At 38.6% G+C, this 14,183-nt stretch overlaps 1 protein-coding gene across 1 annotated transcript in view; it reads left to right on the forward strand.

The window, feature by feature from the left end:
• Positions 1 to 14,183, forward strand: part of ADGB (androglobin) — a 126,318-nt gene that overhangs the window by 48,786 nt on the left and 63,349 nt on the right. Inside the window, exons 10-12 of the mRNA XM_037144980.2 lie at positions 221 to 315; positions 6,076 to 6,250; positions 8,968 to 9,058. Of these exons, the coding sequence (XP_037000875.2) occupies positions 221 to 315; positions 6,076 to 6,250; positions 8,968 to 9,058 (361 nt within the window). The remainder of the gene's footprint in view (positions 1 to 220; positions 316 to 6,075; positions 6,251 to 8,967; positions 9,059 to 14,183) is intronic.

The raw sequence follows: 14,183 nt of genomic DNA on the forward strand, positions 1-14,183 counted from the left end.
TTGAGATTTAACGTTTATTAAATATATTTAGAATATGTCCCTTTTTATTCACCAGCAAAAAATAAGAAATTTAATCCTAACTTGTTAACCTTTAATTCTGTCAAACTATTCATTAAAGAATGACCTAGTCATTTGGACTAAATTTGACTGAATTTGACCAGTTGACTGACGGACCCGTTTTGACTAAGATTTTCATGGCACAATATGTCTGTTTTTGCAGGTTCCTCAGCAATACAGCCGCCTCACATGGTCGTATATGCTACCTTCACACCCCTCTATTTGTTCGAGAAGAAGATCTTTACGTTAGAGGAAATGGTAAGTTCTCCAGTCCAGGAAGCACAGTACCATTTAAGCTGCCTATGTGTGTATGTGTGTGTGATTACTCCTTGTGATAAAAGGTATACCAGAAGTTAATTAAAATCCCATTGCTGAATTTTAGTCTCCTTATCTTTAAAGTGAGGTACCTGGACACGAGGACTCAGAACATCAAAATTATCTTCCATGACTGCGATGGCTCTGTCTTTTAAAAATAGAGACACACGTTTGATCAGTTCTTTCCCATATAAGCAAAATAAAAAGATGTAAATTGTATATTTTAGTAAGAATCATATAAGTCATTTCTAAATAATTATAAATCACCTTTTTTTGTAGACAGATTGTACATATTTTCTTACCACATGATTGAAGTTAATTCTCATACAGAATTGGTAAACCAGAGCTGTTACCACAGTATATCCTAAAATAATACACACACAAAAATGTTAACTTTTTCCTTGTAAATTTGACAGCTTATAGGAACTTTAGAAAATATCTACAAAGAGAATGAAATTAAAATATTTATAATATCAACACCTAGCCTAAGCAATATTGACATTTTAATACATGACCTTTGACTTTTTTCCTCTATGCATATAATCTGTGTGTACATATGTATACTTTCTTTGCAGAGTACAATTCAATTTTCTGTTCTGTTTGGAATCTGGCTTTTTCACTTGACACTGTATCATTAACATTTTCCCACAGTGTTAAAGATTTGTAACATAGTATTTAGTAGTTGCAGGGAATGTATGGGTTTCTCGTATTCTTATATTTTATGTTTTGTTCTTGGACATAAAAATTATTTCTCTCCTTCTCTTACAAAGAGTAATCACCACCAGATTACTCTTCAATTTACTTGGACAAACGCCCTACTGCATTTGGGGCCTGTTGAATCCCAACTCATTGGGAGACTTCCAGACAGTTAGTGCTGTGTTTCCAAACCTCCACAGGTTCTGAAGTCACTGCATTACAGTGTAAGACTAGCTGGTGCAATGGTACATATCGACCCAGAGTATCCACAGGCCATTGGCTCCAGGACTCTCCACAGATACCAAATTCTGAGGATGCTTAAGCCCCTTAAATAAAAATGGTGTAGCATTTGCATATTTTAAATCACCTCTAGACTACTCATAACACCTAGCCCTGTACAAATGCCATGTAAATAGTTGTCATACTGTGTTGTTAAGGGAACAAGGACAAGGGGGTAAAAGGCTTTACATACTCAGCACAGCCACAAGCATGGCAGGTAGGCCTAACTCTACAGGGCATGTGAGCAACAAAGTAACTTTTCCCTAATATTTCAATGCCAGGTAGGGTGGATCTGTTGATGCAGAACCCATGCATATGGACAGCCAACTGTAATTATATCTATAGATGTTTATTTGGTTAGTTAGAAACATCTAAGTATTAAAAATTGAGTGAAAATTTGGGTGAAATGTTAATAGCCCAATAGGATGGTAATTGTGCTTTACTCTGCCTTATACTTGTCTTCTGGCGGTTTGCCCAAGGAGCATGATGTCATCATTTCTTCTTCCTCCCTGTGCCTTTGTCCTTCCCACCTTTCTTTTATTTTTGATGGAAACTATCCCTACCTGTGAAAGGCTGCCCTGTAACAGGGATAATATTGTCAAGCCAATAGGACAAATGTGCCATCATGAATATATAGAGTCAGTTTCTCTGTTTTAATTCCAGGTTAATTAACTTTAACATGGGGAAATCTAAGTGTGCCCCCCAGGCCTCCTCCAACCTGAGTCTCTTGTGAAGATTTGAATACAACATCTCAGCCATAGTATTTTTTTAAATTTCTTCTCACAGCAGTGACCTAGTTGTTATTCTAGATGATCCGGAGAGATTAAATACTCTGACACCGTGGACTACATGCTTTGTGCAGTACCATGGTCCCATGTAGAGGAAGTGCTTAAACACTTTTTCAGACAGCAAACGTGAGGATGGGATCGATGCATTACAAAAAGGAAGGGGCTCCAAATAATCCATGTGAACTTTCTACTTTCGCTTTGAAGTGCAAAGTAAAATTTGAATTTAAAAGACATGTTTACTCGTAATGTGGCAGATGTGTATTGATTATCTAGTGTTATGTTCTAAACAAAGATCTAGGCTCTGAGGACACCATAATGAGCAAGATGATGCCTCCTACCAAAGCTCAGAGTTTAATGAGAGAAGCAAACAACGGTAATAAAGTTAGAAACCTGGTATAACGGAGAGCAGACTGGGTGCCTGGCACACGGTAGAGGTGGTGTCCAAACAGCGTGCGTGGGATGGGAGATCGTGTGAATGAATGAGTGGAACAATGAATATACGACCTGTAGCAAAGACACATCTTCTGTCTAATGGTTGACTTGGGAATTCTTCCCAGAGGAAGAAATGTTTGAGCAGCATCCTTAAGAAGTTAGCCTAATAAATTGGAAAACCTGTCCAAAGCAGAGGGCAGCCCGGAGGTGAAGGGGAACCCACCGACTGGGTTCAGGGAGCTCCTAGAGGTTAAATAGGTTGCAAGGGAAGACGTTTTAGGCACAGCTTGAGAAATTGAAGGGAGTTAGGATGTAAAAAGAATATTATAAATCCCTCGAGTGGGGTTGGAAATGGCTTAAGGGGCCCAGGGTCTGTAACAGCAGTTAAACAGACTTCAAGGAGGCAATGAACCAACTATGGTGTCTTGATCCCCTAACTTGCCAGCTGACTCTTTCTTATCAGCTATCAGGGCAATCCAGTTCTCCTGGTAAAAATCAAAATATAACTGAGATATTTTAAAGATAAATCTACAGAAAAAAGTTCTGTTCTAATGGAATTTTGTTCAATGGTGCCTCCTCCAATTTGATAAGAATTAGAACCCCAAAGGCAATGAGACCAACATGTAAAATAAAGACTACCTTACGTTGATTTAAAGAGTTGGTCCAGAATTCGAGGAAAAAAACAAAACTTGGGAAGGAAAAAGACGTCATGAGTTACTCCACATTTCCCCTGTCTTCCTGGTTTTGAGTGTTCTACATGGGTTTAGCTGTGTTTAGCTGGCTGACCTGAGAGCTCTAGAAGACTTTCTCCTACCGCTCAAACCCCTACTTTTGGAGTATTTGGGGTGGGAGAGGGTGAAGGACTGAATGGGTCTCTGCGCAAGGAGCCTTTACCACACGAATTATTTTTAAGTATTTATTGAGTGCCTGCCCAGCATTTCACTAGGATGGCTCATTACTCTAAATTCCTCTCTGTCCCTAGTTTTCTAATCTAAGGACACTTGAGTTCCTTCAACAAGGTTTCTCAACATCGAACTATAATTATTAACTGCATTACTTTACATTGTTCAGGAATATTGCATGTTAGACATAAAATGAAGCATGACAAAGTAGCTCACATACCTTAAATCAGGCTTGTGCTTTTGTGGCTGATTCGAACAACACAGTAGTTAGTTACTAAGACCAAGCTTAATTATTTCATACAATAGCTTACATTTTCAAAATGTGGTAAATTGTTTTGTTTTCCAATGCTTGACAGCTCAAAAGTGGAAATTAAGTAGACCACAACTTTTGTTGCAATTGTAAGAAGGAATTGAGGTTTTTACCAAATTTTATGAATAGTAAACTATCTGGAAAATATGCAGCCTATAAATACTACTTGAAGTATGACTTTTATTTTTGATATTACTTCAATATAGATTTTATTGCAATATAATTTTTTGTTACTGCAACTGAGGCATTGTCTTTTTGAATAGCACCAATAAATTCTATCATAAATTTCCATTAAGAGGATTACTTTCAAATATTGGGAAATTTCTAAAATCTGACAGGGTTAAATCTGTGGAAAAAAGGTTTAGACTTTAGAACATCCATAAAGATAGTTGTTAAGCTGCTATAAGGCATAATTCCAGAGTTTCTGATATCTTTTTCACTAAATGACAAACATTCACAGAAGGGAACAAGAGATGTGACAATTTTACCTACTTTTCAATTAGTCCTTTTTATAAACATCGATCTAGACACTCTTTTATTTTGAATATTTACAACACTTTTAAATGGCTCATTTAGACTCAGTAGAACCTTGATGAACTCCTTCTTATGGTCATTAATTGTTATGATGGTGAATTAATCCCTGGGCTCAGGCAGAACTCTCCTTTCTCACCAATGCCTGCCCCTGTTTTGTGCCCCCCTGAAGTTCAGACTGAGCCATAGACAAAGTCCCGAGTGAGGCACGTTCTAGCGGAGGCCATAGAATAATTTGGAATAGGCTGAAAGCTGGGTTTCTGGTCCTAATGACAGTTTATCCATTTACCTTTCCAAGCATTTTTATTCACATAGGAATGCGAATAGCTCCCTCTGTCTATTTTGTACCTGCCAGTTTATGCTTCTTAGTCCTGCACCTTTTTCCTATTCATCCCACTTGATAACCCTCTAAATGATCTCCATACCTATGATTCTGTTTCTGTTCTAGTTGTTCACCTAATTTGTTTTTGGAAATGGAGAAGCCAAAGAACTTATATGCACAACCCAGGAACATGAAATAAGGGAGGGATTGCTGGAGGGAAGAGGGGCACTGGGTAGACAGGGGGGAAAATGGGGACAACTGTAACAGCATAATCAATAAAATGTATTTTTAAAAATAAATAATAAATAAAATTTAAAATATAAAAGTAAAACAAAGAAAAAGAGATGTGAATAGAAATGATGTAGCCCTGGCTAGTGTAGTTCAGTGGATTGAGCACAGGCCCGTGAACCAAAGGATCACAGTTCGATACCCAGTTGGGGCACATGCCTGGGTTGCAGGCCAGTTCCCAGCAGGAGACCCATGAGATGCAAGCATACATTGATATTTCTCTCCTTCTCTTCCCCTCTAATGATAAATAAATAAATAAAATCTTTGAAAAAAAAAGAAATGATGCAAAAATCACTGGGAAGAAACATAGTTATTGGTAAAACTGATTTAGTGTAGTTGATATTTTATTTGATTTTAAGTGTTCCAACATTTAGACTGAGCATCAGTGTTTGATTACAGCATAGATTCCTTTAGTTTTCACATGCTTCTTGATTTCTGACAGCGTATTTCAGCCAGCAGTCACCAACTGAAGTACCGCTTCAGTATTATTCTGGATGGCCTGGGAGATCTGAACGGTGGGATGTGGAAAGCACACGTGTGGAAAGCAGTATCCAGGGCAGCCTGTATCACTGGTCCTTCTATGAATGGCTCCATTGTTGGGAGGGACCCGGGGCTTTCCTGTGGGAAGCTGCTGCTGGCCAGTGAGGGTGTGAGCTGTAGACCAGGCAGCTGCTTAGCTTCTCACCTCATTGACCTGACATACTCAGTGCAGTGGATTTTGTCAACATTATTTAGCAACTGCCAGAGATTAAAATACACATGCACACACACACACAAAAACTTTTATTAAGTACCTGTGTTAAAGTTTTAACCCGTAAAAATAATGACTGATTAATTTTGGACCAAAGCAAATGTGCTAAGAGTTTTGTAATCTCATAGAGTCAAACTTTTACAACTCAAAAGTAGCTTATAGTTCTAGTCTCTCGGTTTGTGAATAAAGAAATGGGGCCGCAGAAAAAAATGAAAAGATATTAGGAGATACAAATGGTGATAGTGCTTGTGTTAGGAGAGGTGGGAATGCAGCTGGTTATTTTTCTCTTTATTACTGCTACATCTCCGTGGTGGCGATGGTATTTCTACAATGACAAGAAAGTATTGTTTCACTTGCATGAGGCATCTGCAAGCATCCTTTCAGCTCTGCTCTCTGCCTGTTAGACCACTTCTGCTGAGAAGCTAAGAGAATACGGCCTGTCGCACGTCTGCAGCCATCCCATGCTGGTGACCAGAACCAGGTCCTGCCCTCTCATAGCTCCCCCCAAACCACCCCCCGTGCCTCCCTGGAAACTCTTCCGTCAAAAAAGGGAAACTGTGATAACAGACGAACCTCAAGGTATGGCTTATGTGATCTGGTAATCTTTCTGATCAATGCTTCTTCTCCGTATGGAAGCCTCATACTTCCATGATGTATGCCTGAAACTGATACCAAGTAATAGTGAATGTAAAGAGAAAATAAATGTACTTTTGATCAAATGGGGACAAATTTACATCCAAATTGTATGTCTTTAAGGGATTAATTCTCCACAAAAGGCAAGCAATTCGGTTCACGTCTAAACTGACCAGATATGTCAAAGCCATTCTTTGGGCTATGGCATCATGACTATTATGGTGGCAGAGAAATGGTTTGCAGTAAATAATATGGAAACTTAGGTAGCTTGGGCTAAGCCGCTGGCATGAGCTTCTGATACGGAAATCACTATTGGGGACACAGCCTTTGAAATAACTGGTTCCTACTTAGGAATCGAACTTCTGTCCTGGATCACCTCCTATGTAAATATTGCCCTGTAGCCACTTCACGAGTGGCCATTACCCTCAGGAATCGATAGATTCGCACTGGCTCGGAGGGAGGCAGGGGAACAGTTCCCACCCTGATATGGTTCTCTCGGTTCATTTCCCAATTCCCCACAGTGCATAGCTAAATCTTCCATCCCTCAGTATTTTTCTTTAAAAGTCTTCATTCTTCCACCATTTTTCATGACTCCAACTCTGAATGGAAGAGAAAACAAGATGGCAAGAGAGGCAATGAATGCGACCATAAATAAAAAATCAATTTTACAGCAGAAGCACAAACATAAGGAGATGAAATTAAAACACAAATAATTTCAAAATTATGACCTGGCAGAATAACTCATCATTTGTGTGTGTTTCAACATAAGTAGCCTTTCCTTAGCTACTTTAGCACTTGTAATATTTTTTATCGAGGGTGCTAAAAAACTGGAGTGCTATGATATATATACATATATTTCAAAAAACTTAAATTATGTTTAAAAACAACAGCTTTTTGTCATCTTTTTGTGTTCATTTTCTTGCTTTTGTGTTTTTTCACTTTGTCTTCTCTAACACCTCATTATTGTCTGAGTGTATTCACGTTCCAGGGGTTATTGAATTAGGGGTTGTATTGACAGCCCGTCACTGAATGAACAAGGAAAGCAAAGCCACAATGAACACACTAATTTATTGAAGGCGTCCCAGTGAAGCTTGTAAATATGCTTCAAACATTCGGTCCCATGAACCATGGCTCACACCTCCCTTGGTGGTGATGCTTCATGTGTCCCCCTGCTACCAGCTCAAGCATGGCTGACTCTTCATCGCAGCTGAACAGAGAGGCACATCTCAGACACAGTGTAATACATGCATCTCAGTGGTACCCAAGGGCCTAGAGCTGCAATAGCCACATGTACTGAACTACATACCTGTTCCTTACAATCCACTTCTAACCATAATGTCCCCATTTTTAAAACAGAAATAACAACTAATAACCTTGTAACCATGCTTTCTGCCTTCATTCATATAGCCAGGACAGCTGGTAGCCAAGATTTCTCTAGCACAGAATGTTTTATTCTTGCCAGAAAAGAACAAAGAATAAAGAATATTATCTGGGTTGGGTGTAAAGCAGAAATGGTTCATTTGTTCTTTATTTTGACCTATCTGCCTCTCTCCTTTTTGCCAGATTATTTTAGTCTTTTTTTTTTACATTCTTTGTCTTTCTGCAATGGGTACTGGTGCCAAAAAGTGCCAAAAGACACTTGAAAGGAAAGAAAACATTTTACCTTTAAATACGATATTTTAATTAAAAGCATGGAGACACACTTAAAGCCATTGTTCATTCAGATCATCAAGGAATTGCTGAATGAGAGGAAAAATATTAAACATGCAGGTATTTTCTGATTTCCCTCTTGGTTGTTGTGTAATTCTATGTGTGTGAATACTTCAGTAAGCTGGACAGGAGAATCTAAAAAGTGGCTGGTTCCCACAATTGTCCTGTCCCACCTTGAGGCTCACTGCATGGCTGTCTTTCTTCTCTGTACTGGATTTACAACTCAGAGTGAAGCTTAACAGGCAGTGGAGAGAGGAGAGAGGTCACATTAGAGGTTACCCTAGAACCAGCACAGAAGACTCACGTCCAGGTGCCAGCGCCTCACATGTTTTCCTCCAATGGTCAGAGTTGCAGGAGCTCCTATTAAAACAACCTTCCCTAATGTTTAATGTCAGTGTTCACATGTTACTGCAAGAGCTGTGTCCTGTGTTGGAGAACTCCTTGTAGATCAGCTTCAGACTCCTGTGGGAATATCTACATGTCTTGGACCTACTGTTTTCTTTGTTACTCGTGACCTTTACTTTGTTACATTTCTGTTCTTCCACTGCTATTCCCCTGTATTGGTCCTCATTTTCTCTTTATGTCCTGAGCAACTGCATAGGAATTAACTAAGTGACCACTTTTTTTTATTAAAAGACTTACAGACAGTCATTCCAGTCCATGAAATAGGAGGAAATGTCAAGAGATAACCTCAGAAGACACTGCTAATGATTTCCATCGATACTTCATTGTTTCCCATTGTAACTCTGAAAAGCAACCGAGGAGCAAGCTAAAGAAATCTCACACTGGCATGATTGATAAGCTTTTACAATTAAGAAAAAACAAACATGTATCCTAGGACATTCCTATTTAACTGTATTGAGTTAAAGCTGGGTAAATAGTAATCTAATTAGTATTGCATGTAATATTAGAAGATGGAATAACAAGTACATTACACTTCCATTTCTTTTTAGAAATTATAATAAAGAAACCTGAACAGTTTCTTGAAATATCAAGTCCATTTCTGAATTACAGAATGACTCCACTCACAATTCCAACTGAAACGTAAGTACTTACATTCTTTCCCACAAATGCATCTTGCTCTAGAAAAAAAACTATTTTGTGGTTTGTGTGGTTTAAAATAACGCCAAATTGGAACATTTTGAAAAATATTTTAATCAAAAGGTGAAATGCGTGTATAAAATCTATTAAAGGACATTTCCTTGATCTTGTATAGCTTATGCTTTTACTAACTCACCTAATTAACCTGTTTTGCTCCCTTTTATGTGTGAGTGTTATGGGCAGAATGTTATGTCCTGCTAAAGTCACATGTTGAAGCACTAGCCCCAGTGTGGCTGTTTTTGGAGACAGAGCCTCAAAGGAAGGAAGTGTGGTTAAATGAGATCCTAAGATTAGTGCCATCAGAAGGAGACAGACCACTTGCTCTCTGTCCCCTGGTTCTCCTCATCACTGAGGAGAGGTCATGTGAGGACACAGTGAGAAGGTCTGCAACCCAGGAAGAGAGTCCGCCCTAGAAATTGGCTGCACTAGCACCCTGATCTCAGACTCACAGCTCCCAGAACTAGGAGGAAACAAATTGCTATTGTCTAAGCAACTCAGGCAACCTAGAAAACTAATTCAAAGCACTGTGTTTCACTTGGCAATAGAAAATAACATACTTGTCTTGCCCCGCAGATGTTAGCTTCTGGGGAAGCCAGATGTGTCAGTAAATAATTATAATGAAATATAATAATTGTCATTACAAAGGTATGTCCCAAATTCTCTGGCCGTACCTCACAGAATGTGTCTTGCAGAAATAATCAGAAGCCCAAGTACAGGATCCCTGATGTTGGTTGGTGATTGCGCAGCTGGTGGTAGAACCTGCCACCAGCCTGTGGGACAGGTGGCTCTCCTCACCTCCCTGTGGGAAGTGTGTGTGTGTGTGTGTGTGTGTGTGAGTGTGTGAGGCCCGCATACTCCTCTTCCTAACTCTCTCACTGGTAGCCCAATTTAAAGCTGCACTTCAAATTCAGAGCCACTTATAGAAGCTGTACCTGAGGTCAAAAATTTGAGTCCTCAAGGTGCACGCATGCTGTCACAAAGGGTAAAATTCTCTCCTTTTTTACAGCCAAGTAGTATTCCATTGTGTAAATGTCCCATAGTTGTTTTATCCACTCATCTATTGATGATATCTGGGCTGCTTTCAGATCTTGGCGATTGTAAATAACACTGCAATGAATGTAGGAGTTCTTACGTTCTTTTGAATTATGAAATAAGCTGGTCAGAGAAAGACAACTAACACCTGATCTCACTCATATGTGGAATCTAATGATTCTAACAAGCTGGAATCAGTTGGCTCTAAACTGAACCAACAAGTAAAATAGAAACACTCAGAGATGAACAGCAGGCTGGCAGCTCGGGATGGGGGACTGGGGGAGCAGGGATGGAACAGAAAAGAAAAAGGGATGTGATGATTGCAGGGCAAAGGGGTAGGTAGAGATGGAAGAGGGTAAAAGGAGACAAATGAAAAATACAATAACCATAAACTATTGAAAAAAGTCTGAGTCCGCTGCTGTGAAGGTGACCGGATGGTTGGCCTGCCTGCCCTCTCTGTCCTTCCGTGCTGAGCGGCCGTGTCTCTCCCTGGCTTCTCCTCCTTCAGGTTCATCAGCAAGGCTTCAGGGTCACCCCACAAACTTCAGGCGCCCCCCTTTTTGTGTCAGAATGGGATTTTGGTTTCTGGGCTTTGCTGGGTTTCGCTATCAGTTAGTTCCCATCTGTCTCCCAGGGATGTGTTCCTGCTTTAATGATGATACATACCTCTATTTTGCCGGTTCAGTATGATTTTACTGTTATTTCTTTTTGTTTCTGCTGAGACCCCAGTGGGATTGTGGGAGGGAGGAGACCTACAGTGTAATACACTTGTACTCAGTCGGGTGTGCTGGACCCATTGTGCCCCTCTGGTTGTGATGTCCCCCTTCTCCTGCCGCCTCGTCTGCATTCCACCCACCATGGCTCTACTCCCCTCTCTGTTCCTTACCCACTGGACCCAGAACCCATTTTGCCTTTATTCCTCTCTATTTCCTATTCCCCCGAACCAATGGAGCAAGCAAAACCAAAACAACAAGAAAAATACCCAAAATATTTCTGTATACAATAGACTTTTTTAATGGTTTTATGGAAAGTATGGATAGGTTGAGGGAGGTGTTATATTTTGGTCATATTTTAGTAACCCAGTTAATTAAAAGTGAGGACTAGATACTTCTGCTTTGAAATCATTTGGCCACTCCACCACTGGGAATTCCCACTGGCCACCATTGGTCAGTCTCCCAGCTTCTCGCCTGCTGGATACTCTCACCCCTCTTTTCTTCAGGCTGCTCTGTCCTCACCTCGCAGAGCAGGTTGGTTTGGGTTTTGTGCTGCCTCCTCACCGGCTGTGTCCTGAAAGCACTTCTCTCCCTACCCCTCCCTCACTCCTTGACCTCGCAAGTAACACGTTCCATCAAGAAGTTTTCCAGGTGAATGCAGTTCTTACCCTAAAAGGAATAACCTGTGAGGCTGTTAAGATAATAAGGCTCGGTTTTGCATTCTTTCTACATATCACAGCTTCAAATATTTCACGACAATCACGTACCTCTTAGGTTTCTAGTTAGGTAATAAATAGTGTGTAAATTATTTTCCATTCCTGTTAGACTTTGCAGTCACAAAGCCAATTCTATGTCTATTAGCTCTGAAATGAATTCCACTTTCTGCTGCTTGGGGCAGAAACAGTCCTAACTGATGATGCAATGTAATATATCAATGAATGACATTGAGTGTATCATCATTGCTGTCATTGATCTGGTAAAAAGTTGTGTATGTCAACTACTTGTATATGTTATCAATATATTAACAATATTTTTCTTCCTAAGTAGAGCATACTTAAATGTTTCCTTATTTCCTAGATGAATCTTACTGGACATTATTGCTCTGCTATTTCCTTATGTCAAAGGGACTTCAAGAAACTAAACTTAATAATCAATGGCCCCAGACTCCTGGCCTTTTCTGGAGTGGGTTTGCTTGACTGGTTTAGTTGTAGTTTTAGTTTTGCTTTCAGAGTTCCCTTTATTTCTTTATTAATCCTCAATGGGATCTGCTTCTAATCAATTGTGTGTGTCTGAGAAGGAAAGTGGCTTTATTTCAGGTGCCGGCAACCTGAGAAGATGGCAGGCTTATGCCTCAAAAATGATCTTAAGGTCTCAGTAAAGGCAGAACTTTTTAGAGGGAGGGAGAGGGTTGAAAACTGTCTCCTCTAAATTTGCTCCTAAATTTTGGGGCCAATAAGAAACATCACTACATTCTTCAAATTAGTTAATGGCTTATATATAATTAGAATAAGGACCTTAAGGATTATATACAGGCTTTACATTTATAGTGTAACACTGTGACATTTAAATAGTACCTAGGATATAACATGTGCTCAGTAAATGCTAAAAAAAATTAAAATATTTTGAGGCATCTAAGTTATTCATATTTTTTACTATATTCTATACAATATAGTAGCCACTAACACGTGACTATGTAAATTTCAGATCATTGATATTAATAAAATTTTAGAAATAAATTCTTTAGCTGCATCAGCCACATATTAAGTTCTCAGTAATCAAATATTCTAAAATAATATTTTCATTATTGCAGAAAGTCTTTTTAAACATTAAAAGAAGTGAATTAGTAAGTTGCCTATAATTGTAGTGTTTTATTGTGACACTATTATTATATTTTAACTTTTATAACTTCATCTATATTTCTATTTTTAAATTAACACAAGAAAATCCAACTCATTTTTATTATATAACTAGCTGGAATTTCCCTGTTCTACTAAAAAAAGCCAATTAAATTTAAGTATCCTAATATGGCAGTTAAAACATTTCAATGAACTTTATTTTATAAATAGAAATTTATGATTTAGTGATGAATGTATGAAAGCTTCTTGTGCTAATGCAGTGATAATAGAAAAACAACATCTTAAGGTCTATTTCACAGTATTGAATACGTTAAGATAAATACTGAACCTATCAGCTTTGCTTCCTGCTTTAGCACAAGAACATTTCTGTTTTACATAAACATTAGCACGGATGAATGTTTTGCGTTATTACCTGGTAATTAAATCCCAAGATCAAATGATTGTTATAAAAGCCAGAGACACGAAGTCTGGTATTCTTAAAAAGAAAAAGAAAAGAACTGAATATAAACAAAGACAGTGAAGAAAGAGGAGGAGGCGGGAGAAAGGAGGTTAAGGAGGCATCCACATTCACTAAAATCTGAATGTGACGATCGGAATAGAAAGAAAGACTGTATGTACTCCGGGGCCTAAAGTTTTTAACAGTTCAGAGAATTCCCCAGGCGTCCACAAGTAGCAATAATAAAAAGGCAGAGTGGGTGATACAAGTGGCACGAATGATGACTATCACTACAATAATGATCATCTTTATGCAGCAATGGATAACAAATACCTAGATATGTAACTAGGTCAAAGAGGATCAGATTTACACTTGAATTTGTGTAATTAATAGTACTTCCGGTATCCCTTAATAAAGTTGTAAAAATATTAAAATAGCTAATAGTATGTAAAATGGTTTTAAAAATCAAATAAGAATTCTAGAAACAAGGAATACAATAACTGAAATTAGGAACACATAAGTATTTTTCATCATAAATTAGATAAAGCAAAAAAAAGAATTGAAAAAATAGAAAATAGGTCCAAAGATAATATCCAGACTGAAGCATGGAGACCAAAACAAAAGCACAAATAAACAAAAAAGAGACAGAGAGAAAGGGAGGGAGGGAAGGAGGAAAGGAGGAAAGGAGGAAGGGAAGGGAAGGGAAGGGAAGGAAGAAAAGGAAGGATAGAAGTAAAGGAAGGAAAGAAGGAAAAGAGAAAGAAATAAAGAAGTAAAGAAAGAAAGGAAGGAAGGAGTAAAAGACATATGGGACAAGTTGAAAAATGCCAATATACTTCACTTCCAAGTGGATCTCAGGAATAAAGAATAGAGAGATTAGGAAATAATTATATAATATACGTGTGTGTGTATGTGGATAATCAAAAGTACAAAAAAATCAAGGCAAGATTCAGGAAGTTTTCAAAAAATCTCAAACAATGTAAATATACTTTTAAACACCACCCTGCCCCCCACATCTAGATACATCCCAG

Source organism: Artibeus jamaicensis, unplaced genomic scaffold (genome assembly GCF_021234435.1).
Source record: "Artibeus jamaicensis isolate MK-2021 breed Jamaican fruit bat unplaced genomic scaffold, CSHL_Jam_final contig_3176, whole genome shotgun sequence".
Taxonomy (NCBI): domain Eukaryota; kingdom Metazoa; phylum Chordata; class Mammalia; order Chiroptera; family Phyllostomidae; genus Artibeus; species Artibeus jamaicensis.